The 25,597-nt window shown below is 41.7% G+C and overlaps 1 protein-coding gene and 1 long non-coding RNA gene across 4 annotated transcripts in view; one reads left to right on the top strand and one right to left on the bottom strand.

Moving 5' to 3' along the window:
• Window positions 1-12,449, bottom strand: part of LOC141108143 (uncharacterized) — a 63,065-nt gene extending 50,616 nt beyond the window's left edge. Inside the window, exon 1 of the long non-coding RNA XR_012236015.1 lies at window positions 12,237-12,449. This is a non-coding gene — a long non-coding RNA (uncharacterized lncRNA). The remainder of the gene's footprint in view (window positions 1-12,236) is intronic.
• The window catches only part of GRIA3 (glutamate ionotropic receptor AMPA type subunit 3), a 446,082-nt gene that overhangs the window by 310,940 nt on the left and 109,545 nt on the right, over window positions 1-25,597 (top strand). For all 3 annotated transcript variants that reach the window (XR_012236014.1, XM_073599435.1, XM_073599434.1), the window contains exon 5: window positions 21,476-21,529. Coding sequence is in view for 2 of the 3 variants with exons in the window: in XM_073599435.1 (XP_073455536.1) it covers window positions 21,476-21,529 (54 nt within the window). In the remaining variant the exon portion in view is untranslated. The remainder of the gene's footprint in view (window positions 1-21,475; window positions 21,530-25,597) is intronic.

Raw genomic sequence — 25,597 nt, 5'->3', positions numbered from 1 at the left:
GTTGTGGATTTAAAGCAGTAGTAAACTTAAATTAAAATAAAAAAAACTTTTCCCCTGCAAGGCAATCTTATAATGTGCTAGTATACATAGCATACTAGCACATTATGTGAAACTTACCTTAAAATGAAGCCTTCCGGCGAAACGCTGTCACCGCTGACAGGTCTTCCATCTTCACCAGGTCTCCGGTCCTATGCATGACCGAGCGGTGATGATGTCACTCCCACGCAAGCACTCAGGAGTCACTGTTTATGGCACAGGGCTTTGAAGTAATGGCACGAGTATGTCGTTCCTTCAGATATGCATGGGCATAGCCCAGTCTGCATCATTGTTCTTTGTAGTATGTTATTAGAAGAACAGTTTGGTTAAAAAGTATTCTTTTTAATAATTTATTGACTGCCAACATATTTTAGGGCATTTTACAAACATTCACAGCAGTAGCTGTAGTAGTTTTTACAGGTATACATACTCACTGGGGTCATCTTTGGGTAAGAGCCACTTAACTTACCATGTTTTTGGGAATAGAGAGGTAACCAACACAGACATCAAGACAGCAAATACATTTGTATGTTGATGATGTCCCTAGTGGGGATCTTTCATTATGGCTCGGCTCACACCTATGCGTTTTTTAGTACTTTTTGCAAAAACGCACTACAATCCAGTTAACACTCACATCTATGCTTTTTTCAGCCACTGCATTTTTGAAAAGGGTCAGTGACTTTTATATACGTAAAACAGTGTTTTTTTTTTCCTTTTTTGGTTCCATAGACTTCAATCGAGAAGCTGCAGAGAAGCATGTAGTGCGTTTTTGCCGCAATTTTACCATGATTTTGGCCAAAAAAAAGCATGCAAAACCCAAATTGTGGCAAAATTGCTGTATAAACACAAAACACACAGCAAATTGCATTGTAGAACGCACCAATATCAAACTGCATAGATGTGAATCAAGCCTCAAATACACTCAGGAGATGGAATATTCTTGGCTTTTATTTTATGTTGACATTCATCTGTTCTTCTCTGGCCTGTTCATATATTTCTATTTATAAGCAGATAAGGGAATAATTAAAAATTTGCTCCACAAATTATTCTCCCAAGGATAACATTGCAACTAAAGTTACTAATTCTCTCAAGGATAACATTGCAATGAAACAAAACAAAACAAAACATTGATTTTCTACTGAAATTGTTCCAGAGCAAGAAGCTCTGCTGTAAAGATCGATGAAAGTTTTGTTTCCGGAATTTAGTCGTAGGGGCTTTTGTTTTTTCTTGCACAATTTTCAAAAATATGTTGCATTCATTGAGAGAAAAATGACGGTCATTTGTGTGCCTAAAGGTTCTTTTTTTTTGCAGAAAGAGCAATTGGATATTTAAGCAGTCTTTTTGCCACATACTGTAAATTAGGAGGGAAGGAACAGATTAAATCATGGTGCAAATGTATACTTTGACTTAAAGTTGTTTTATCAATTCATCCGAACAACAGAAATAAATGGCCATTAGTGATTTTACCCAGGAAATGTGATAGTTTAGCATGTAGCCAGTACTATGGCAATGTCTCTGCTAAAGGAGTTAACTTATCTGGCTCATCTTCCAGGTTTACACTTAGGCTCGGTTCACACTGCCTCGACCTGAAAGCCGCAGGACTTACAGTGAGACTTTGCCAGGCCAAATTTGGCGTGGCTTTGAAGCAAGTTTAGGGAATGACTGTGTAATCTTCCTGAAATGTCGGATCCAAATCACATCATTTAAGATGAGGATCTGACTTAGAGGCAACTTCCATTAAAGTCTTTGGGCACAAGTTGGATAGAAGTCATCTTTAAGTAGTACAGGAACCTTTTCTAAAGTCGGAGAGGCTTCAGTAGTGCTAATTAAGACAGTTCTCATTGACTACAATGGGATTTCACATATCACGCGACTTAGGGTCTCACAAGCCGTACCCCAAGTCGCGGCAGTGTGAACCGAGCCTAAATGGTCAGGTGAAGTTCATGCATTTACTGTAGAGTTAGCTGCATTTGCCTCACCAAAGAACAACCACCCGAGTTCTATCTACAGACTGCTACCCTGGGGCCCCATCATGCTAATTAGGGCCAGAAATAAATTGTCATGCAGAGTAGACCCCCCCCCCCGAACTGGTTGTTTGCACATCTATAAACAGGAGGACTGTAATCCAGTATCCTTTATCTACACTGGGTCCTCGCTGCATGTTCAGATTATCCATTACAACTGATAAAATGTATAAAAAGGTTGGCAGGTTGGCCATAAGGGCACAATAACATCAAAAATCAGGGAAGCTGGGAAAGAAAGGTTTTGAAGTACTGAGAAAGTGAAAAATGTACAATAGTCTTGGGTAGTAAATGTTAGAAATCTGAGCATGTCATCTTACCTTTTTCTATATTTGATGTATGATTAGGTAATTTTTTTGTCTTCAGTATATCTATTCACTTTGGTTGTAAACCTGCTCTTCCATTCCTAGAACAGGAAAATGAGCTTCCTAAGAAGATACATTGAACTGAATTTCAACTAAATCTTGCCCAAGTAATCCCTCTGTGCAATTCAATGTCACTACTCAATCTCTTTCCTCCTATATAAGCTTCCAGTGTGTGAGTATTTGATAGATTTACTTGCTTTACTCATCCTTCCTTTCCTCAAGCACAGCGAAACCACTTTTTTATCCTACTCGGGTGTGAGCATTCATGTGGGTGATTGGTATTCTATTGTACTTGACTAGTAGTTCCAGTCATACAGTATATTGAAACAGACTAAGATGTGCATACAAGCCCTATATTCAAATTCCCCAAAAAAAATTATGATTATTATTACTTCCTTCTTGGTACCCAATGTGTGTAACACTATATCCTACAATTGCATTAAAAGCAAATACAAAAGGTCCCTTGCATACCTCTTTGCCCAATAAGATCTTTTAAATATGTTTGTAAGGGAAAAACAAATTAAATAGATTTGGTAAGCTCCTCGTTTTATCTATTTTATCTATGCTCTATTAACACAAGGGCTCCAGGCTAAATAAAAATAACAGTCATAGAAATGCAATTACCTGTGTCTGCTTCTTTGGATGCACTGTTTGCCATGAAAAAAAAAAATATGTTTGAGATGTTGGGCCTTGGAAGGAAATAAAACCTCAGCCAATTTCAAACAGTGTTTTGCTTTTGTTGGTTGCAAATAAATAAATAGTTATTATATACAATGTAGTTCCATCAAGTCCTCCCTTCAACAATTAGAGCCTTTCACTCATCTGTCAACAGTCAAGTGTGACCTGTCAAAGGGTTAGTTTGTAAACTGTAACTTTGGTTGGTATTCAACACTTTAAAGGATTAGTTCACCTTTACTAAAAAACTGCAGGAAAGGGGCATCTTAAAATAAAGTTGGATAGTGCCTTATTATAGGTGTTGGCAATTTACACACAGTACCTCCCGAAGCCTGACTGAAAAAACTCCCAGAGGTGGCATCATCCCATCCTTCCTGTTGCTAGGATGTTGCTAAGACATTCCCAGACATTAATATTCATCTCCACCACAACAGGAGAGAGCTTTCAAACCACCATACATGTGTGGCCACTATCTCCTCCATCAAACTGTGTCACTGAGCTCAGAGCTACTCCAACAGGGAAGAGAGAGTGTGCATGCAAGGGTGTTTGAGTCAGCTGGTGGTGTCTTAGCATTGTCCTAGCAAAAAGACAGGAAGGGATGGTGCCATCTCTGGAAGTTTTTTAGGCAGTCTTTCGAAGGTATCTAAATGGCCTACACCTATAGCAAGGGCATTATTCAACTTTAGTCAAAGCTGTACAGTTTGTTTTCATCTACAGGTGCCCGTTATCCACATAGGAAGTTTTTTAGCAAAGGTGAACTAACCCTTTAAGCAGAATTTCAACAATATTCTGTATATATTTTTTTGTTTGTTTGTAAACAATAGTTACCTTTCCTAAGGTATATCCTATGGTGGGATTGCCACTCTGGCTTTTGATATTTTTTATTTTATTTACACCAAATAGTTCAGCTGTACCCCCAGCCATGTGTATATGAGAGCTACTGTTTACATACACAGAAGGAATAGTATTGTTTGTATCAGTGGCGGCCAGAAGTAATTTTCTTTGGGGGGGGGTGGAAAACAGTAACACCCATACCACCCAAACACCCCCGTCGGTTGGTCCATCGGCGGCAGAACTGGTGCACTTACCCCATCTATGCGGCGCTTCTCCTGGGCTCTCGACGGCGGCGGCACTACTGTTCTCCTGCTCTCCACAGGCGACGGCTCTGGCTTCTATTTCCTCCTTCTCTGCGGCCAATCGAAAGGCTTCTCTTTTCCTCTTTTTGGCCAATCAGAAAATGGGTCTCACACCCGCTTCTGATTGGCTGGATTGAGGGTCAGTGTTACAACAGCGAATATTCAATGCTCTGCGCCACGAGCCCACATATTTTGAAGACGATTAGAGCTTTGGCTCTAATCAGGTTCTGCAAAAAAAAACACCCCCGCCGCTGTAATTCAGGTGCCTGGCGTCCTGAAAGGGGCCAGATGCCTGCATAGGAGGTGTCAGCGGCGGCCGTGGATAGATTCATGCTATGCATAAATCTATCAATTAGTCATATAGGGGGTGGCATGGACAGAGAGGGCGGAGCCTGGGCACCCCCAATGGATGGGCCGCCACTGGTTTGTAATGTCAGAGGGGGGGCGGGTCACCTGTTTACGTTACCTGGTGGCCCCGCCCTCAGCTATATAACAGCTGTCATCGCGAAGAGGCTTCAGTCAGCGTGAGCCCCCCATGGAGGCGGAGTTTTTTTCCGTTTATTTATTTTTTTTATCGGGGCGTCTGACGCTGTGATTGAAGATGAATAGACATCGCAGGACAGTTTTTTTTTGTTTTTGTTTTTTAATAAAGGACTTGTCCCAAATTATCTACTGTCATTTTTAACGTTTCTACACTTTTTTTGTGAATGGGTAGGGGTACAATGTACCCGATACTCATTCACATAGCGGGGTCGGGATCTGGAGGTCCCCTTGTTAAAGGGAGCTTCCACATTCCGATAAGCCCCCCACCCGCAGACCCCCACAACCACCGGGCAAGGGTTGTGGGGATGAGGCCCTTGTCCCCATCAACATGGGGACAAGGTGCTTTGAGGGGACCCCAAAGCATCCTCCCCATGTTGAGGGCATGTGGCTTGGTACTGTTCAGGAGGGGGGGTGCTCTCTTGTCCACCCCTTTTCCTGCATCCTGCCAGGTTGCGTGCTTGGATAAGGGTCTGGTATGGATTTTGGTGGGGACCCCTACGTCATTTTTTTTATTTGGGTGCAGGGTTCCCCTTAATATCCATACCAGACCCAAAGGGCCTGGTAATGGACTAGGGATGGAAACCCATGCTGTTTTTTTCAATGATTTTGTTATCTATATTTCCGGGACCCAACAATACATTACAGCCGCAAGCAGTTTTAACCACTTGCCATATAGCAGAATGACGGCGGCAAAGTGGTTTCAATATCCTGACTGGGCGTCATATGACGTCCGAAGGATATTGAGCCACTGCGCGCCCCCGGGGGCGCGCATCGCGGTGATCGTTGTTGCGGGGTGTCAGTCCCGCAACACTGATCTAGGTAAAGAGTCTCTGACGGAGACTCTTTACCACGTGATCAGCCGTGTCCAATCACGGCTGATCACGATGTAAATAGGAAGAGCTGGTGATCGGCTTTTCCCACTCGCGTCTGACAGATGCGAGTAGAGGAGAGCCGATCGGCTGCTATCCTGACGGGGGTCTGTGCTGATTGTTTATCAGCATAGCCCCCCCTCGGATCCTACCCAGGACCACCAGGGAAGCCACCCAGAACCACCAGGGAAGCCACCCAGGACCACCATGGAAGCCATCCACACTGGACTACCAGGTATGCCCCCTAGACCCCCAGGGAAATACTGATCTGTGCCCAGGCAGCTGCCAATCAATGCCCATGCAGCTGCCAATCAGTGCCCACTCACAATGCCTACCACTGCCAGTGCCACCAGGTATGCCTATCAGTGCCGCGTATCAGTGCCACCCATCAGTGCCACGTATCAGTGCCCAGCAGCACCACCTATCAGTGCCCAGCAGTGCCGCCTATCAATGCCCATCAGTGCCACCCATAAGAACCCATCTTTGCAGCCTTTCAGTTCCCATCAGTGTCGCCTATCAGTGCCCATCAGTGCCCACCAGTGCCACCCATGAGTGCCTATCAGTGCCGCCTATCAATTGCGATCAGTGCTGCTTTTCAGTGCCACCCATCAGTGCCGCCTACCAGTGCCCATCAGTGCCGCATATCAGTGCCCATCGTCAGTGCCCGCTCATTGGTGCCACCTCATTGGTGCCGCCTTATCAGTACCTGTCAGTGCCGCCTCATCAGTGCCCATCAGTGAAGGGGAAACCTTACTTATTTTAAAAAAAATTTTAACAGAAACAAAAGCAAAAAAAGGTGATCAAATACCACCAAAAGAAAGATCTATTTGTGGGAACAAAATGATACAAATTTAGTTTGGGTACAGAGTTGTATGACCGCGCAATTGTCATTCAAACTGCGACAGCACTGAAAGCTGAAAATTGGTCTGGGCAGGAAGGTGTCTAAGTGCCCTGTATTGAAGTGGTTATATGACATTTTTTCCTTTAGTAACGTTATTTTGCTGTGGTACTGTTCTAAACATGGGAAAAATGCGCCACTTTACAGCCATACTATAGACACAACCAGGCACGATATTTAAAGGAATATTTCATTTTTATTGTTTCACTTTAAGCATTATTAAAATTACTGCTCCCGAAAAAACATCCGTTTTTAAAACTTTTTTTTGCATTGATACATGTCCCCTGGGGCAGGACCCAGGTCCCCAAACACTTTATATGACAATAACTTGCATATAAGCCTTTAAAATGAGCACTTTTGTTTTTTCATGTTAGTGTCCCATAGACTTTCGAATTTGCCGCGAACGCCGCATATTGTTCGTTGTTCGGCGAACGGGCGAACAGATGTTCGAGTCGAACGTAAGAACATCAGGCTCATACCTAATTACCACTGATCAATGTATTAATGTCACTGGTGATGTCAGTTAGTCAGTTCCCACCCAGTTCCAGTTAGTGTCTGACTGGCTGCCGAACTATCCCAGCCCCACTATAAGTCACTGATTAGGGATGAGCCGAACACCCCCCTGTTCGGTTCGCACCAGAACATGCGAACAGGAAAAAAGTTTGTTCGAACATGCGAACACCGTTAAAGTCTATGGGACACGAACATGAATAATCAAAAGTGCTAATTTTAAAGGCTAATATGCAAGTTATTGTCATAAAAAGTGTTTGGGGACCTGGGTCCTGCCCCAGGGGACATGGATCAATGCAAAAAAAAGTTTTAAAAACGGCCATTTTTTCAGGAGCAGTGATTTTAATAATGCTTAAAGTCAAACAATAAAAGTGTAATATCCCTTTAAATTTCGTACCTGGGGGGTGTCTATAGTATGCCTGTAAAGGGGCGCATGTTTCCTGTGTTTAGAACAGTCTGACAGCAAAATGACATTTTGAAGGAAAAAACTCATTTAAAACTACCCGCGGCTATTGCATTGCCGACAATACACATAGAAGTTCATTGATAAAAACGGCATGGGAATTCCCCAAAGGGGAACCCTGAACCAAAATTTAAAAAAAAAAATGACGTGGGAGTCCCCCTAAATTCCATACCAGGCCCTTCAGGTCTGGTATGGATATTAAGGGGAACCCCGGCCAAAATTTAAAAAAAAAAATGACGTGGGGTTCCCCCTAAATTCCATACCAGACCCTTCAGGTCTGGTATGGATTTTAAGGGGAACCCGCGCCAAAAAAAAAAAAAACGGCGTGGGGTCCCCCCAAAAATCCATACCAGACCCTTATCCGAGCACGCAACCTGGCAGGCCGCAGGAAAAGAGGGGGGGACGAGAGTGTGGCCCCCCCCTCCTGAACCGTACCAGGCCACATGCCCTCAACATTGGGAGGGTGCTTTGGGGTAGCCCCCCAAAACACCTTGTCCCCATGTTGATGAGGACAAGGGCCTCATCCCCACAACCCTGGCCGGTGGTTGTGGGGGTCTGCGGGCGGGGGGCTTATCGGAATCTGGAAGCCCCCTTTAACAAGGGAACCCCCAGATCCCGGCCCCCCCCCTGTGTGAAATGGTAAGGGGGTACAAAAGTACCCCTACCATTTCACTAAAAAACTGTCAAAAATGTTAAAAATGACAAGAGACAGTTTTTGACAATTCCTTTATTTAAATACTTCTTCTTTCTTCTATCTTCCTTCATCTTCTGGTTCTTCTGGCTCTTCTGGTTCTTCCTCCGGCGTTCTCGTCCAGCATCTCCTCCGCGGCGTCTTCTATCTTCTTCTCCTCGGGCCGCTCCGCACCCATGGCATGGGGGGGAGGCTCCCGCTCTTCTCTTCATCTTCTTCATCTTCTTCTCTTCTTCTTTTCTTCTCTTCTTCTCTTCTTCATTTTCTTCTCCAGGCCGCTCCGCACCCATGCTGGCATGGAGGGAGGCTCCCGCTGTGTGACGGCGCTCCTCGTCTGACAGTTCTTAAATAATGGGGGGCGGGGCCACCCGGTGACCCTGCCCCCCTCTGACGCACGGGACTTGACGGGACTTCCCTGTGGCATTCCCCGTGACGTCACAGGGACGTCCCGTCAAGTCACCGTGCGTCAGAGGGGGCGGGGTCACCGGGTGGCCCCGCCCCCCGTTATTTAAGAACTGTCAGACGAGGAGCGCAGTCATACAGCGGGAGCCTCCCTCCATGCCAGCATGGGTGCGGAGCGGCCCGGAGAAGAAAATGAAGAAGAGAAGAAAAGAAGAAGAGAAGAAGAGAAGAAGATGAAGAAGAAGAGAAGAGCGGGAGCCTCCCCCCATGCCATGGGTGCGGAGCGGCCCGAGGAGAAGAAGATAGAAGATGCCGCGGAGGAGATGCTGGACGAGAACGCCGGAGGAAGAACCAGAAGAGCCAGAAGAACCAGAAGAACCAGAAGATGAAGGAAGATAGAAGAAAGAAGAAGTATTTAAATAAAGGAATTGTCAAAAACTGTCTCTTGTCATTTTTAACATTTTTGACAGTTTTTTAGTGAAATGGTAGGGGTACTTTTGTACCCCCTTACCATTTCACACAGGGGGGGGCTGGGATCTGGGGGTCCCCTTGTTAAAGGGGGCTTCCAGATTCCGATAAGCCCCCCGCCCGCAGACCCCCACAACCACCGGCCAGGGTTGTGGGGATGAGGCCCTTGTCCTCATCAACATGGGGACAAGGTGTTTTGGGGGGCTACCCCAAAGCACCCTCCCAATGTTGAGGGCATGTGGCCTGGTACGGTTCAGGGGGGGGCGCACTCTCGTCCCCCCTCTTTTCCTGCGGCCTGCCAGGTTGCGTGCTCGGATAAGGGTCTGGTATGGATTTTTGGGGGGACCCCACGCCGTTTTTTTTTTTTTTTTGGCGCGGGGTTCCCCTTAAAATCCATACCAGACCTGAAGGGTCTGGTATGGAATTTAGGGGGAACCCCACGTCATTTTTTTTTTTACATTTTGGCCGGGGTTCCCCTTAATATCCATATCAGACCTGAAGGGCCTGGTATGGAATTTAGGGGGACTCCCACGTCATTTTTTTTTTTTAATTTTGGTTCGGGGTTCCCCTTTGGGGAATTCCCATGCCGTTTTTATCAATGAACTTCTATGTGTATTGTCGGCAATGCAATAGCCGCGAGTAGTTTTAAATGAGTTTTTTCCTTCAAAATGTCATTTTGCTGTCAGACTGTTCTAAACACAGGAAACATACGCCCCTTTACAGGCATACTATAGACACCCCCCAGGTACGAAATTTAAAGGGATATTACACTTTTATTGTTTGACTTTAAGCATTATTAAAATCACTGCTCCTGAAAAAACAGCCGTTTTTAAAACTTTTTTTTGCATTGATCCATGTGCCCTGGGGCAGGACCTGGGTCCCCAAACACTTTTTATGACAATAACTTGCATATTAGCCTTTAAAATTAGCACTTTTGATTTCTCCCATAGACTTTTAAAGGGTGTTCCGCGGCATTCGAATTTGCCGCGAACACCCCAAATTGTTCGCTGTTCGGCGAACTTGCGAACAGCCAATGTTCGAGTCGAACATGAGTTCGACTCGAACTCGAAGCTCATCCCTATCACTGATCACTACCATAACTAGTATAAATAAATAAAAAAAGATTCCAATATGTATACAATAGATTGTAGATGCTATTACTTTTGCATAAACCAATTAATATACACTTATTGGTATTTTCTTTTTTACCAAACACATGTAGCAGAATTCATTTTGGCCTAAATTTATGAAGAAATTATATTTTTTATTTTTTTATTGGATATGTTTTGTAGTAGAAAGTAAAAAAAAAATTTTTTTGTAAAATGTCTTTTTTCATTTATAAAAAATAAATAAAACTACCACCAAAAGAAAGCTCTACATGTGTGAAAAAAAATGATATAAATTTAATTTGCAAACAGTGTTGCATGACCACTCAATTGCAGTTAAAGTAGCACAGTGCAGAATAGCAAAAAATAGCAAAAAATGATCATGAAGGGAGTAAAACCTTCTGGAGCTTAAGTGTCACTAAAATTACAAAATTTTCTTTAGAGTTGGATAGAGGGAAAAGGACCAGAACTCTTGTCAGGTTTTTATTGCTATCTGTGTCCCTGATGGTGAGATTCGCCCTCTCTATTTGTCCTGGTTACCATTATCATTGAAACTGAAAGTAAAATAAAATCCTAGATTTTGAGTTGACATTAGAACAGGAATAGAGGTGAAATCTTCAGAGTACATTAGTTCTTGTGACCCTGGTGACATCCCGGGATTCCCTCGCGAATTTCTTCTCACTTTGTGTTTTGACTATGAGATAGAAAGTGAAGGGAAATCTTCTCAATAAGACAACCGGATAGGGGTTATAACCCTCCCTGAAGCCTCAGAAACATGATCAGATTTTCGGACGACCGTTCGTCCGTTTTTTGTTGCATGCTAGTCTCATGTCGAAAGTGAAGAGGTTACTCACCATACGAAAATTCTTGTAAGACAGAATACAACTTCAGAAGCGATGTCATGTGTTGAATAGTTTTGTATGTTTTCTTTCGTTTCTGAGCATGCGTAGTCTTATTTCAAACAAAAACCGTACTACTTAAATGAAAATCAGACGTTGAGTTCACGTGTGACAAAAATTTTATAGTCTGCACATCCAGCTTTTGTCGGATGAAAAATTGGAATCGGCTGTCGAAAGCACTGTACTAACGATCCGAAAATCGTCAGATTGTCCATCGGATTAAATGTTACTTCCGATTTTCATATCGTGTGTACGGGCCTTTATTCTATTCAAAATGGGGAAAACAGTTTTACCCTTTAGTGGCACTTTAATAGAATGCCATATTAACAAAATCTGTAAACATGCAGTCAGCTGAGCACAGTTATTAAGAAATGTGTAGATGCAAATAAGGAGCAAGTGCTCAAAAACTGGGCACATTAGGCTAAAAAAAAGGCCAAACCACCTTGGCTTCAAAGGACATCAGTATGAAAACTGAGTTGCAAAGTGATAAGCATGACAAAACTATTTATAGTAATGACCATATGGACTGAATTATAACATGTAGAAGCCTAATAAGGAATTTTTAACCCTGAGTAAAGAGAATATAATAATATATCAATTATAACACAATCTTAGGGCACACCAGACTTTTTACCAAATATAGTTATTTTCATTATGCATTGTCACTTTTTTGTATATTTTTCACTCTAAATAGTGTCAAATGTAGTAACAAGATCATGAAAAGGATGAGATTCAGCTACTAGTCAGATAAACTGGCTTCAGGGTCATTTTTTTTCCTATTTGATTTTGCACCCTCTAGGAAGCTGTCCCTGTTATCCTCCCTTAGTTATACCCCCGATGACTGCCCATTTTGATCATGTTGAGTTTGTCAAAAGAAAATGTATTTTAGAACATTTTAATTGGCATTCGTTCTGGGATCCAGATGCTCTGAGAATCTGTCCAAGCTATTAGAGATAGATAAAAAGAGGATGCTTTCTCCTCCTAACACCTACTTATGACACCTTCACAAATGTTATCATGTTTGACTTAACTAGACTCATTAAAAGTGAATATTATTCATTTCATTTTTTTATCATATACTGCTTTACAGTATATATTGGAAATTATGATTCTATGCAGTGCTTTAAATAGAAAAATAAAAACTGAATACATACTTTTTTCCAAGGGTCCTCTGGCTGGTCAAATGACATGACAGGTCCTTACTCTTCTCTTCAAATGGTGGGAAATGTAATGATGTGTGATTGCAGCTCAGTTCAACAATATTATGAGCTGAGGCTGCATGATAACGTTCAAAGAAAGAATGCTGAATGTCGGCTGAATGTCCCTGGGTGTGTATTCAATCTAGGAGACTGAGAGCACCTAGTGGCCTAAAAGAAGAACTGTGGGGTACAATTCTATATTTAAAGTGGTTGTAAAAAAAAAAAAAAACCTGTAAAGGCAAAGGTATAATGAGCTAGTATGCACTACACTGCGCCCATACTGCCTCCTGGTCACCGCCGAGGGAGCTGACACATTCCCTCAGTTTCTTTCGGGTTCGCGGCTCCGGCGCTGTGAGTGGCTGGGGCCGTGATGACGTCACTCCCACGCATGCACAGGAGTCCTCCATTCCGGCAAAGAGCTCTAAATTTCCGCCACGGTCCACCGGACCTTCAGAGCGCAGGTACCACTGACGTCAGCGGCTGCATGCAGGGCGAATATCTCCTAAACCACTCAGGTTTAGGAGATATTAATTTTACCTTCAGGTAGGCCTTATTATAGGCAACTGCTAGGATACAACTGCTTTAAGGTGATTATAACAGCAATAATTGTTTTTTTTATTATTATTACTGGGTTATTTTTTTAAGTCATAGATAAAGCAGAACTTTACCCATAACAACTTAATAAAAAATAATGTTCTTTAGCAAGGAACATACATTCTACATTAGTAATAATGCTACCAAAATTAGTGTGTGCTGTAAATTGCCTTCAGCATTGCTAAGTTTTGTCTTAGTGGAGGCTGCCATTTTGCTGAAGCCTAGAGCCCCTAAACAGCAATAAATCAAAAAGCGGAAATAAACCCGTCAATTTAACAGTTTCAAAAAACAGTTACATTCCTGGAATGCCGGGATTGTTATGCTATCTGTCACATTTGCTTGTGTCCTCAGACAAACTGTCAAGCCATCAAATGGCTGGAGTCATAACTGATCTCATGTGCAGCACCATGGCAGTTGCATATCAAACAGAAGCAGCATTCTTGGCTGTAAAGGAGAGGAGGGTTTAATTCTGCTTGAAGATTGTCAGCGGATCGGCCTCTACAAACTTGGCAGTGCCTATAAATGCCTTAAAATGGGGAGCAACTGAGCATGTTCAGAGCAAGGTGTAACAATGTATTACTGAATTTAAAACAGTATAGACACTTATTTTTAATAGTTTCCATAGCTATACTTGCAAAAAGGGGCCAGCCTGAAGAACAAGACTTTAATTTTTGACTAAAGTTTTACTTTAATCTGATAAAGGGGTTGTAAAGGTTGTAAAGGTACTAACCTGCTGCTCTGTGCAACGGTTTTGCACAGAGCAGCCCAGATCCTCCTCTTCTGGGGTGCCCCGCCGGTGCCCCTGGCCCCTCCTCTTCATTGGGTGCCCCCACGGAGAGCCACTTTCTATGGGGGCACCTGTGCACCCATGCTCCCGAGTCCTGCAGCTGCATCCGTTGACACAGATAGCAGGACTCGGGCCCACCCCGTGTTTTCGTGTAACTGGATTTGATTGATGGCAGCGGGAGCTAATGGCTCCTGCTGCTATCAACCTATCCAATGAGGACAGGGACAGAGGCTGGAGCTCCTGGGCTCATGCTCATTGCTGGAATGGATAGGTTTGGGTAAAAAAAATGGGGGTTCTGAGGGGCAGCTGCAACATAGAAGGTTTTTCACCTTAATGCATAGATTTTACAACCTCTTTAAGCTGAACAGACCTTATAAATGCCTAAAGTCCCATATGAGTAAAGCAAGACTATAATGTGAAATCTATTTGATCAAACAACAGATCCTGCTCTACTAAGCTACGACAATGTTTAGTGGGTCTGAAGGAAATGCAGCTCTTGCCCAAAGAAATTCCTCAACTCTCAACTCTTTCCTTTCTTTCTTCTCTAATACGCTTGAGAAATGACATAGAACAAGCTTGCCATGGCAAGTCCCATGCATAACATGGTTTTAAAGTATATGTAAACTTATTTGAGCTCTTTTGGTCCAATAAATATATCATTGAAGGCTTTTTTTTATCTGTTAAGAAATTATTGATCCTGTCAGAAGTCCAATGAGCTTGTAACTTACTATTGTAAGCTGATAACACAGTCACACTGTGCTGTGCTCAAATCCCAGCCTAGCCCAGCCTAGGTTACCTCTGTGGACTACAGAACACCTTCCCTGTACCCTGTATGTTATGGAGATGAGGACAGTGTTCTGTCACCTGAATCAAGAGTGAGACCCCTTTCACACGGAGGCAGTTTTCAGATGTTTCAGCACTAGACATAGCACCTGTAAAGCACCTGAAAAAAAGCCTCCCATTGACTGCAATGGGTGCTTTCACATCCGGGCGGTTTGTTTGTATAGTGTGTTTCCAAAATGCCCCTGCCCATTGCAATAAATGTGCTGAAACACAGAAGTTTTTAACCCCCTTCTTTGGGGTTAAAAGCGCCCCGCTAGCGGCCAAAATGCGGCACATAAAACAGCCATAAAGCGCCGCTAAAACGAGCAGCGATTTACCGCTAGTGGCTGGCGCTTTCAGTGTGAAAAGCAGCCTTAGTCTCCCTAGGACAGGAAGTGTGTTACAGGCATGATTGTCACAGGAAAAGAAAAAGAAGTCACCACATCTAGGGACTGGTAAGCTACAATAAATACAATTTTTTCTATTGAGCTTCGATACAGATTAAGATATAAGACCAGTGCCTATATCCAGCATTCCTGAAAGTCTTCATCTGGCATGATGTAAAACACAGCAGCAATGCTGTTACATATCAGTACTATAAAGTAAATATTAGAGTGGTGATCTTTTTAACTCCGTTCCTTAGCTCTGTGCACAAAAATATGTGAGATTGCTATTGAGCTGACAAACAGTATATGTGAGATTTATAGGTGGAAAACAAATAAATTGAAAACAGCAGCATAAACCACTAATGTCATCCTGGCTAGTGCTACTTTATGAGTATTACCACTTTCATGTGTCACACTATAACTTTGCACTGTCTGCAAGTCAGCAGGAGGGACACAAAACCACTTTTCTGAAAGACATCTAACCAACTCCTGCTGGTCTCCTAGAAATGGAACAAGAGCTCCTAGACCCTGTTTCCAAATGAGTTTGATATGATAGGGTTTAAGAGAACTATGTAAGCCATGCTGGGTTAAAACTGCTCAGTTTCGTGTTTTAATCGTTAAACAGTAGGTGACTATATATGTGTTTTGTGGACTGGATCCTGAAAGCCATCTCTCTTCAAGATATTGGAGATCCATTTTTTTTCCCAAAAGCCAACTGACAGGTTTCTCATTTTAGACTGTCTAAACAGCCACTATGCTCCTGTTTCTTTTTTTATATTATACAAAACACTCAACCTTCTGTTTTTTAGCATGTTCTTTCACCCACTTTTGTCTTTTTTTAATAATATGTTTACCATCCAAACATGGCCATAGATGCAGACACAATAATGAGTTCAGCTGTCTTTTTGCCTACAGCTCCTGTCAAACATACCAGCAGTCACTTGTTGAACCAACACTACCTTTTTTGCATGACAGTATATATAATAATCTTTCTAGTATATACGTTATCTCTTTCCTGCTGTCATCCGTTTGCTACATAATGTTATTTTTAGAATGGAGCAGGAACAGGTTCCTGGATACCCTGCTATTATTTTACATCTGTTGTCCCTATAACCTACCTAGTGTCAGAATTACATTGTACCTTCAATGGGTATCTATTGAACCATTTAGCACAGGACAATGTATTGTATTTTTCAGCTCTAGTATATTTTTTTCATCTAAATATAAATTAAATTAACATTCAAAGCTCAACCTCTAATATTTCTAACTTTATTAAATTATATTGTTTTCTGGTACATTATTGCTGTAGAAGGGAAAGTATGGGCATCAGCTCCATATGCAGAATATTTAATTTTTTTTTTTATACAAGGTGTATTTTAAATGTCCCAGTATCACTTTCTTCTAAGCATGGAACCCCATACCTTTTGTAACCCCATACCTTTATAAACCTGTGCCATCTCTGTCAGACAACCTTTTGCACATTATATATAACTGCAATTGTGCTCAAATAATCTAACACTTTGATATCAAACGTTAAAGGTCAGTAATTATTTTTACAGTCATGTACTAATCAAATAAGCAATAATAACCTTGAGTCATCTTAAATATGTCCAGATATGTGCTGTGCTATGACCTCTTGTTGGGCAAGCATGCTTTGGAATACAAAGAAAGAGATCATATTCATATGTACATTATTAATATTTATGAACTGGGAACCTGTGATGTGAAGGAAGAAAATTATCATGTAATTACAAACCATTAAAGACACCCAGGGTCATTTAAAGATCACAGTCTATGTGTAATGAGAGAAAAAAAAAAATAATAGAGAACCCTTGTGTTTATTTTGCTTAAAGCAGAACTCCAGCTAAACATTTTCTTGCTTTGGATAAAGTTGTCAAGGGTTAGACCTTCTGTCACAGCACTGGATAACAAAATGATCGGAAAATCCTACAAACTGGACACAGGAAAAAAAACACCTTTCTTGTAGTAGTCTGGGGAATAATTAGAAGGATTTATTATTTAAGGATGGCACTTGTAGGACAGTGTCTAGATGAGCAGGGTTATAGAGGGGAGAAATATTTTTTTCCTTATTTTGTTTTCCTCTTCTGGACACCTCCGGGCATTTTTGTAAAATTCAGCAAGAGAAATGTAGGAGGAAGCTTTGTAGAAGACATTAAGAGGAGTTACAAAGCTGCACTATATTACCTAAATGATTGGGACGCCTGCCTTTCCACACACATGAACTTTAATGCCATCCCAGTCTTAGTCTGTGGGGTTCAATATTGAGTTGGCCCACCCTTTGCAGCTATAACAGCATCATCTCCTCTGGGAAGGCTGTCCACAAGGTTTAGGAGTGTGTTTATGGGAATGTTTGACCATTCTTCCAGAAGCGCATTTGTGAAGTCAGGCACTGATGTTGGAGATAAGGCCTTTCTCACAGTCTGCGCTCTAAGTCATCCTAAAAGTGTTATGTCGGATTTAGATCAGGACTCTGTGCAGGCCAGTCAAATTCCTCCACCCCAAACTCACTCATCATTGTCTTTATGGACCTTGCTTTGTGCACTGGTGCGCAGTCATGTTGGAACCGGAAGGGCCAACCCCAAACTGTTCCCACAAAGTAGGGAGCATTAAATTGTGCAAAATGTGTAGATATGCTGACACTTTAAGAGTTTCCCTTCACTGGAACTAAGGGGCTAAGCTCAACCCCTGAAAAAAACCCACACCATAAACCCCCCTCCGCCAAATGACTTGGACCAGTGCCCAAAGCAACTCCAGGCCTACTCCACCTCCCACCCTATGCCTTGCTGCTGGAGCCAAATGTAGGGCTCTGATGTGAAGAGGGTACTGTGTGATTTGGGCTATGTAACAGGCTACTCTGTGATTGAGGGACTCTAATGTGATGAGAGTATTCTGAGGGAGGGACTGTATGCTGATGGAGAGACTCCGATGTGATGGAGGTATTCTGATGTGATGGAGATATTCTGATGTGATGGAGTAATCTGATGTGCTGGGAGGCTCCCATGTACAGGGAGTTTCTGATGTGATGGGGGACACTGATATGATGGGGGCCACTGACAAGTAGGGGGTCTCTGACATGATAAGGCGGCCTTTGACATGATGGGGGCCTCTGACATAAAGAAGGGCCTTCTTACTTTATTTGATTTCATTTAGCTACCAGGACTTTCCGCAGGGTTTGACAATTCTCCTCCAAACCAGACTTTGCTCAGTATGTTTTTGTTTTGCAGAAAAGCACTAAAGTCCATTTAACATGGTTTGCTATGGATCTAGTTCACGTGTGCATTTTGAGCCAGTGGGTTTTTTGGAAAGGGTCAGGGACTTTTTTTTGCATTTTGTGTGTAGACTTCAATGGATCCACACCAAAAACGCAAGTGTTGCCTCTTGGATGTGTTTCATGTTTTTGTTTTTTTTTACTAAAAGAAAAAGGCTCCTTAACCGGCATGCCGCAGTCAATGACATCATAAGGGGGTGGGGCCACGCAGTGACATTATAGTAGGGCCCTGCCCCTTAGTTGATTAGCGGCGGGAGGCGGCGGAGCTGTCAGTCGGCGGGAGCCAAGCATCGGTGCGGGTTGGGTTTTCTTTTGCTTCAGGTCGGCAGCCAGCGTTCAGCGTGATTGATGTTGGATCCACTTCAGGGGACATTTTTTTTGTTTTTGAATAAAGGACTGTCTGTGTTTTATTTTTACTTTTAATTTTTTTTTGTACAGCAGACCAGAGTTGCGGGGAAGAGGCCCTTGTCCTCATCAACATGGGGACAAGGTGCTTTGGAAGGGCAGTGCCCCCTGCTCCAGAGCACCCCCGCCATGTTGAGGACATGTGGCCTGGTATGGGCTGCATGCTCAGATAGGATCCTGGTATTGATTTTGGGGGGACCCCAAACCATTTTTTTTAAACATTTTGCGTGGGGTGCCCCTTAAAATCCGTACCAGACCTGAGGGGCCTGGTATAGATTAGACAGTTTTTTCCAAATGTTTTTTAATGCTGGCATTCTTTTGTCTACATTCAGCTGTCAGCGGGTAATCCTGCTGTCAGCTGATGAGTCATCCATTGTTAAGGATGCGGCGGCCACCCACTCCTTAACAACCGGCTATTCAGTTTGTTAAGGAACCTTTCCTGTTCTATAAAAACACAAAATGCACCACAAAATGCACCGGAAAACCAATTCGCAACCACAGTGATGTGAACCTAGCCTAACACAGTATTTAGCTTCAAAATGTCATAAAGATTTTTCTGATTGTTGATTTGTGCATGGACTAGTTTCGCACAGCTACACTGTGCTTACTCATCACTGAGTAAGCACGGTGTAGCTGTGCGAAACTAGTCTACTTCTGTTCCGGCTACTGCAACCGTGGTGTGTATCATTGTTTGTATTGAACATTCAATAAATGGACTTTAAGAACGTCGGTTGATTACACTGCAGTATTCAGGTACAGGTACTTACCTTGTCCATGGGATCCTTGGATGTCCGCCCACTGTATCCTCCGGCCGGATCCTCCGCCCGATGTATCAGTGTTTCCAGGCTCCGTTCCCTGTGAGCGTCACAACGCATGGGGGTGGAGCCTGGCTGCAAATTCAAAAAAGTACAAAAAAAAACATAACACACACAATACATTGTAATCTGTAGATTACATTACTATATCAAATCATGTTACCTCAGTTTTGTCCCTTGTGCTTTGTCCAGTGCCCTGCCCGCAGTTTTACCATTCTTTCTGCCTGGAAACATGAAAATGTTTATGGTATCCAAAAAGCGCCCCTCTACGTCAAAAGTGGTTTTAGACCAGCTAGAAAACAGCTATAGTGAATTAGGATCACTTGCAGAATTGAGCGATAGTGATTCGTGGGGAAATTCATCATCAGACACTGAAAGTGACGACAGGGACGATTCCGCGACTGTGCTCAGTGATGTGGGAACTTGGTGCTCTATTGACTGTGGTACGGATCATGCAGCACTGAGTTCAGTTGCAGAATCATCGCTGTCGTTACTTTCAGTGTCTGATGATGAATTTCCCTACAAATCACTATTGCTCAATTCTGCAAGTGATTCTAATTCACTATTGTCTAAAACCACTTTTGATGTAGAGGGACGCTTTCCATTGTCCTAATTGTGATGTCGGACTTTGTGCAGTCCCGTGTTTCAAAATTTTTCATACCCGGGATGTTTACTAAACCAATATACAGTGTCTAGTATTAGAGTGACTAGTAATATTGCACCCTTGTTTGGACAACATTTCAGTGCTTTTGATTTGATTTCATTATTGAATAAAATATATTATTATTATATTATTATTTTTTATAATTATTTATAGCTATATATTATATTATAATTTAGAAATTTTGTGTTTCAAACTTTATCATAAACGGGATGTCTACTAGATTCTTGTTTGGACAGATTTAAGTGAGTTATTCCTAAGAATTACAGGCCTACAATATAAAATAACAAATTTCTGTGCAAAATAATGTACCGCTTTGACATTCAAAAATCAGACATAATCATACCATTAGGGAGTTTACAGTGGTTCTAAAGACTTAAGGTTCTTTACCTTAATGCATTCTATGCATTAAGGTAATAAGCCTTCTGGAGGCAGCTTAATCCCCCCCCCCCCACCCTCCTCAAACTTACCTGAGCCCTATCTCGATCCAGCGATGTACACAAGAGCAGTGTCTCTCCAGGGTCTCTCTCTCCTCATTGGCTCACACGGCAGTGAGAGCCATTGGCTCCTGCTGTAGTCAAACACGGCCAGTGAGCCAATGAGGAGAGAGCTAGAGGCAGGTTTGAGCCACACTTCCTCTGTGGATGGACACACAGAGGGTGGCTCGGAAGCAAGCCTGCTCGAGTGCCCCATAGCAAGAGGCTATTGGAGGCACTCGGCAGGGGGAGGAGCCAGCCAGGACTGCCAGCTGGGGACCCAAAAAGAAGAGAATTTGGGCTTCTCTGTGCAAAGCTATTGCACAGAGCAGGTAAGTAGAACATATTTGTTGTTTTTTATAAAAAATATAAAAAAAAATCCTTTAGAATCATCTTAAGCTTAGTGCTTATGAATATAAATTAATTCTATAGTGCACACACATTTTCTAAACATCCAGACTTGATTAGATGGCCAAAATGTGAATGGTTACACAATTCTGAAGAATAAAAAGAATCAACAGTAAAAACAGAAGGTGTTTCTGAAACTCAAATCCAGCAGATAAATTCACTCTTATTAACTTTAGTATTCTGTTTTTTTTTGTTTGTTTTTTTCAATACTACTGTTACATATACTGTATATTTTTACAAACACAAAAGCCTCAATTTACAAATTTAGAAGACTAGGATAGGTATACTCATTAAAAAAAAAAAAAGTGACAGTAATTTAAAAACTATTTTTTATTTTTTTTATAACACATTTTAATTGAATGACTGAAAAACTCAGCTGGTAAAAATATATATTTTTCTTTTCAAGTTCTGCCTAAAATAAAATACAGTAAACATATTTGCAGTATTTTCACTGTGTATTAAACCACATTACACAAATAGAATCATTTCAGGGCTACCAATACTTTAAGGACATCCAGTTAAATCCTAGATCTCTTTTTCTTTTCTTGCAGGTTGTAATCCTTGGCAAACACACACGGGGCTACCATTATATGCTCGCTAACCTGGTAAGAACACGTACTCTAAAAACCAATGCTATGTATTGCTTTTGTATTGATGGAGACTGAGTTAATCACAAACATATAGGAAGCAGTGAAAATTTCTTTCCCCAGGATTCCTGAGAATAATTTGCAAATATAAGAATATGAAATACTACTATTTGCCTTCTTCTTTCAGTATTACATTATTGAAATGAGCTGTCTGCCTTCTGCTGCACACTATCTGCAACATCTTTTGAACAATAAAACAGAGAATGGGCCAATTTGTCCTCTGTTTACTGACATGATTTGGACAAATGGAACATTTTACCTTTTTCTTTTGTGTAAAAAATACTTTTAGGTTTTAGACAAATTAGGGGTTGTTTTCCTGACAGATCTGTAGCTTTCCAGTGCCTTACCTGTAGTCTGCTAAATTTGTACTTCCTCTCTTATGAACTGTCACAAACTGTCACCAATGTGGTGTTGTGACAGATGCTCATCAGAATGTTCTCTATAGAACTGTCTGGAATTGTGTCAAAACAATAGAATTGTAGGCACTGTGAAGAGTATGATGAACCTGTACAGCACAGATCGTTATTGTTCTGTGGGAACCTATGTGCCTGGATTGTCAGAATAAATTTGTCTAGGTGGTAATAACTGGCCCATAATAAGGATCATACATGTCATACCAAGAAAACTGATTCTGCATGGATCTATTTCATTTACAAATGTTGATAATATATAAGTTCAAACAATGTATTTGAAACAAAGCAGCATAGTACAGTATGTGAGAGTGCAGCATACATTATAGATTATTATATCTTAATATTATTGGTATAGTTTGGAAACTCTAAGAAAATATTTTTTTTTGTAAAACAAGAGGTACTTTATCAATGGCTATGTAGGAATATATACATAGCTACAAAATACATAATATATACAGTATATATGTGTGTGTGTACTTGTGTTTGTGTGTGACCTATAAGGTAGGTAACAATGTGCAAGATACACTAGATCACAGTAGCCACTAAATTATTCTCTTATTTTTCTCACTTAAGTAAATTTGGAGGGGGGATTCGGGGGTAGGGAAAATATGCAGTTGAAATAGGGGGCAAATAAGTGTCTGTATTTATTTGCCTTGGTGAACTGCCAAAGAGCTACTGTGGCTGTAATCCCAAGGGTAAAGACATAGGAGGTAGTGAGTCTGCAGATGTTCTATGATGATGCCACACAATCTATTTACAATTTTTTTAATTTAACATTCATACAACTTTCAATTAAAATTTACACATTTTGTAATAGAATTCAATTGGGGAAATTTGTGAAACCTCTGTGAAAATTGTGTGAAACTTGAATAAAAACACAAATAAATAAATGTTCCTACAATCAAATTAATTAACCCCCCCCCCCACCTTGAATATGCTACTGTTTACCTCCCTTCCTATGATCCCTTCATTCATTAAATCATTCTTCCTCTACTTCCTCTATTGTGAGAGAAGGGGGGGGGCTCTTAAATGTAAACACAGAAGTACATTTGTGATTGCTGTAATTAGCCATTATAGTGTTTACAAGGCACAGAGCCCCTATGACTAGCTCTGTGCATTTTGCCTGTGATCTGTGCTGCCTAATGACAGCATAATCTTATGCATTTTTGTGCATCCCTGGCACTAGCACAGGTAGTGAACAGGACTCCAGAAATGCACATCAGCCTACCTGCCATTGTTTTTCATAGGCCGGTAGTAAGGTAGTTAAAATGCTGGATGTAAAAGAATACAGCGCTGTCCGAAAAAACATAGCATGACATACATAAATTGATCCAATATATAAACTCTAAATTGAATGATAAGCTGCGGTTACAAAAATGCGAGATACCCACACTATAAATATTGGAATTGTATAAGAAACCGTGCTACATGAACTAAAAATTAAAAGATTAAAAATATGCACATCAAAATAATGAGTCCATCTGAAGATAATGTCAATAAATGTCCGACAAAAAATCACCAAGGGATATAAATCTTCATCCACAATATTAGTGACATCACACTCAGTTCACCATTGGAAGTAGTGTTAGAGATAGGACAGTCCTCCACCTTCAAAACAACTGCCTCTTACCAGCTCCCTTGATCTCTGGTCAGGAGATCAATAGCGCCTTTTGGCTTATAACCCAGCCACAGTCTCAGATAAGGATGGATATAAGGTCAGATCAACTCCTCCTATTATCCTCAACAGCCCATACACAACTTGTCCAATGGCCAATCATGAAAGGAGAAAAGAAGCCTCCATAGTGTAAAAACGTATATAATGTTTATTAATAAAACAGTAATGCACTCACATGTAAGCGAAATCGTACAGGCAAAAACAGATGAATGAGCCGGCCGGCTCTCTCTACATAGCACCCGTAGCTTCCGGGACTGCGTGTGTGTGTTGTGGTGGCGTCAGCACGCCGCTCTCCCTACGCCGTTTCGTCAAACCTGACGTCGTCCAGGGGCACGGGCGGCGTGCTGAACGCCACCTATTATATGCCAGTTAATTTCTAGAGGCGCCGCCCAGTCCTGAGGTCCGAGCAGTAAGTGAAACTGTTGCCGCCATATTGCAATGGGGCAAGCGCCAATACAGCCTCAGGGAAAGACGCCGATAACAATCAGTGTCCGCCTTTAGTTTAAACTATGTGTTAAGTTATAGTTTATATATACACAATCCATAATATGAAGGAATGTGTATAAATATTGTACATTTAATCAATTGTATTAGGAATGGACGTACCACACAGACCACAGTGGCGGCATCTAGTGGCCAAAATTTATATGGCCTGGCCTAAATCGTATGGTCCCTTTGTGGAGTCCCCTAAATGCATCAGTTAAAATTTCTAATAAGCAAAAAATTGTTACTAAAAATTCAATACATGAATCCTTCATTAAATTTCCCTATAAAGGGGAAGGGCAAAAAAGAAAGAAGAAAAGGAAAAAAGGATAATATTCAAAATAAAAAGTAATGTATTCATATTGGACCAGGTTATATAAAACCCCTAATATTCAATGACAGTTGTACTACAATTCATCTAAAAAATAGATGAATCACAAATAGGTGCAAACGTATCAAATCACTGTGTCATGTTATCAGATAGTCTACATTAATTGATACCTTATAGGGTAGCTCAAGAGTCCAATAATCACAATTGGCTGAAAAAATGGTAGGTGTGTGTGCGCACCATCCCCATCCTTCCCCCCCAAATGCTGGTGCTGATATTAACAGAGAACACTTTTTCCATCTAATGCCAATTTTAAAAATGGGACCAAATCTGCCAAGCGTAGATAAACCAGACCTTGGTTTGAGCAGTTTAATCATTTTTGTTTCAGTTATGCAAGGGTCATTTTTTTAAAGTGTTTGCAACCAAAAAAAAAAGAGAGATACTGTTCTCTTATAGCAGATTAAATAGCACAGTGCTTGTGCTGTCTAATCTGCCCCTGTCTGAACAGTAAAAAACCTGGCTGATCCAGCCACTTCCTGTGTCCCCCTCTGTGAGCTGACCACGATAATCAAGACTACTGATCCCTGACTACCGTGGTCAGGTTACGTGCCTCCGTCATCCACAGCCCTGCTCTATCCCCCTCACCCCCTCCCTGCCTGTCAGCTCCCATGTCTGTGTCTCTGTCTCCGCCCCCCCACCGCTTTTATTAAAAATTAAAAGATTACCATTTGTCACTGCCAGCCCCTCTATACCTAGGCATAACACACAAGGTAAATGTTTTTCTAAAATAAAGCTTGTAAATACCATTTTACAAATATCTTGAGGCTGGTCACAAGACTCCCAGCCGGTCTCCTACTCTGATCCAGGGCTACTGCAGGAGGGGCTGAGCAGCCATGTGACCACCCCAGCTAACGTCAAAGGGAGATTTCGGCCCCTCCCACAGTTGCCCTGGATCGGAGTAGGAGACTGGCCGGGAGTCATGTGACTGACCTGCAGATATCTGTAAAATGGTATTTACAAGCTCAGTTTTAGAAAAACATTTACCCTGTGTGTTATGCCTCATTATAATAGAGGGGCTGGCAGTGAAATACATTTTTGGGGTAACAATCACTTTAACCCCCCTGGCT

The sequence above is a fragment of the Aquarana catesbeiana genome, linkage group LG09, assembly GCF_042186555.1.
Source record: "Aquarana catesbeiana isolate 2022-GZ linkage group LG09, ASM4218655v1, whole genome shotgun sequence".
Classification (NCBI taxonomy): Eukaryota; Metazoa; Chordata; class Amphibia; order Anura; family Ranidae; genus Aquarana; species Aquarana catesbeiana.
The sequence above is the reverse complement of the archived record's forward strand: the minus strand, read 5'-3'. Positions and strand labels throughout refer to the sequence as shown.